This window comes from Erinaceus europaeus, chromosome 4 (assembly GCF_950295315.1).
Source record: "Erinaceus europaeus chromosome 4, mEriEur2.1, whole genome shotgun sequence".
NCBI classification, from domain to species: Eukaryota; Metazoa; Chordata; class Mammalia; order Eulipotyphla; family Erinaceidae; genus Erinaceus; species Erinaceus europaeus.
This window is the reverse complement of record NC_080165.1, coordinates 52,913,762-52,915,946: the sequence shown is the minus strand read 5'-3', so window position 1 is coordinate 52,915,946 and position 2,185 is coordinate 52,913,762. Positions and strand designations below refer to the sequence as shown.

General features: G+C 39.9%; 1 protein-coding gene across 1 annotated transcript; it reads right to left on the bottom strand.

The window, feature by feature from the left end:
- Positions 1-391: 391 nt before the first annotated feature.
- LOC103128100 (olfactory receptor 2G3-like) lies at positions 392-1,327 on the bottom strand. Its single transcript, XM_007538972.1, has one exon. The coding sequence runs from the start codon at positions 1,325-1,327 to the stop codon at positions 392-394; it is 936 nt and encodes a 311-aa protein (XP_007539034.1).
- Positions 1,328-2,185: the final 858 nt, after the last annotated feature.

Sequence of the window (2,185 nt, the reverse complement as noted above, 5' to 3'; positions counted from 1 at the left end):
ATAATATCTTTTGAATTGACATTCATTTCTGTTAACAGAGTTCAAAATAGTTGTGTCACCCTTATGATGAGCAAGTGGAGAAAATAAATCACACTTCCCCATATTATAAAGACAAAAACAGGGTTAACTTATTTCCCCCAATTTTTCGGGTGGTCTCTGAATAAGATATAAGTAGGTAACTAAATCTAGACTAAGTAAGAGCATTGATTGTGTACACTAGAAAGTAATGAACATACATGGGATAAAACAGGGGAGTAATATAATCATAAGAGTAGAAGATTGGGAGGGAGGGTACAGATGGGGGTGGTTCACTCGCTTCTTGAAAGATTATATATGGTGACAGTTTCTTTTTGCCATAAGAAAATGACCACTGTGTATTCTGCTTCATTTTTCATATGCCTGGATCCTTGTGAAATAGTCTTCCCAATGCTCCTTTTACATCTTTATTCCTTAATGTGTAAATGAGAGGATTGAGAGTTGGGGTCACTACTGTATAGAATAAGGAGATAAATTTCCCTTGAGTGTGGGCATAGGAGCTGTTGGGCTGGATGTAGATAGCTATGATGGTCCCATAGAAGAGGGATACCACCATTATATGGGACCCACATGTCCCCAGGGCTTTTTGCCAGGCCTGGGTTGACTTGATCCTAACAATGGCCTTGACTATATGTCCATAGGATATCAATATCAGTGATAAGGGAAAGAGGAGCAAGACCAATGAAGCAACAAATAACTGGACTTCATTGGCATGGATATCCACACATGCAAGCTTAATCATTGAGGGTATCTCACAAAAGAAATGATGCAGCCATCGGTGTCCACAGCGGGGCAACAGGAGGGTGATAGTGCTTTGGATGAGAGTGTTTCCTATTCCGCTCAGCCATGCAACCCCTGCCAGAGCCAGGCACAATTGAGGGTTCATCACAGTTGCATAGTGGAGAGGTTTGCAAACGGCAGCATATCTATCAAAAGCCATTACTGCCAGAAGAACACACTCAGTGGATCCTAATGCTAGCGATACATAGAGCTGGACTGCACACCCCAGCACTGTGATGGTTTTGGCTGGTCCTCTGAGATTCCACAGCAGTTGGGGAACAATACTGGTGGTAAAGCAGATATCAACTAGGGAAAGATGAGTGAGGAAAAAATACATGGGTGTTTGGAGCTTGGGGTCGATAGAGGAGATCAGAATAATAACTGCATTTCCTATGAGAGTGAGGATATAGGAGACCAAAACACCCACAAAAAGTATCTTTTCAAGATCAGGCTGATCCGAGAACCCCACCAGGATGAAGTCTTCTTTGACGCTACTATTGGTCAAACCCATTACTCTGTTCAGAAAAAGAAAACAGGTTAAAAAGTTATAAATACAACTGTAAACCACTAATCCCCCAATAAAGAAAATTTATAAATAGATTAAATGATGGTCACTGATCATATCAATCTGTTTAGAGTTAACTCAGGAAAACTGAACTGAGAGAAATTACATTTACTATGCAGTACATTATGATACAGTGTCCTTTAGAAGCTACAGCAGATGACATTAAGGATGAAACAGTACAGAGTCACAAGAAGGCTAATTGCAAAGACAAAATGTTTACCTGAGAGGGAAATATTAGAAACTAGGATGTAAATTACTGCAGAAATAAAAAGGAAACAGAGTTTCAGAGGGAAATGCATTTATTTAATTCATTTTTACTGAACCCCTAATTTAATACTACTCTAAGAATTAGTGAAATAAAATTACTTAGTGTAACTGAAGCTAGCATGAATTCACACTGTTACATAAATCATCAAGTTTTTATCAAGGATAAAATACTGGGAGTTCCTTATAATTTACAGTGTATGGGGAGTCCGGCGGTAGCGCAGCGGGTTAAGCGCATGTGGCATAAAGAGCAAGAACTGGAGTAAGGATCCCGGTTAGAGGCCTTGGCTCCCCACCTGCAGAGGAGTCGCTTCACAGGCAGTGAAGCAGGTCTGCAGGTGTCTTTCTCTCCCCCCTCTGTCTTCTCTTCCTCTCTCTATTTCTCTCTGTCCTATCTAACAAGGACGACATCAACAACAACAACAACTACAACAACAATGAAAAAGAACAAGGGCAACAAAAAGGGAAAACAAATTTAAATTAAAAAAATTTACAGTGTATGACAAATCACTTAAGTAGGGACGAAGTTGAATAATGCTT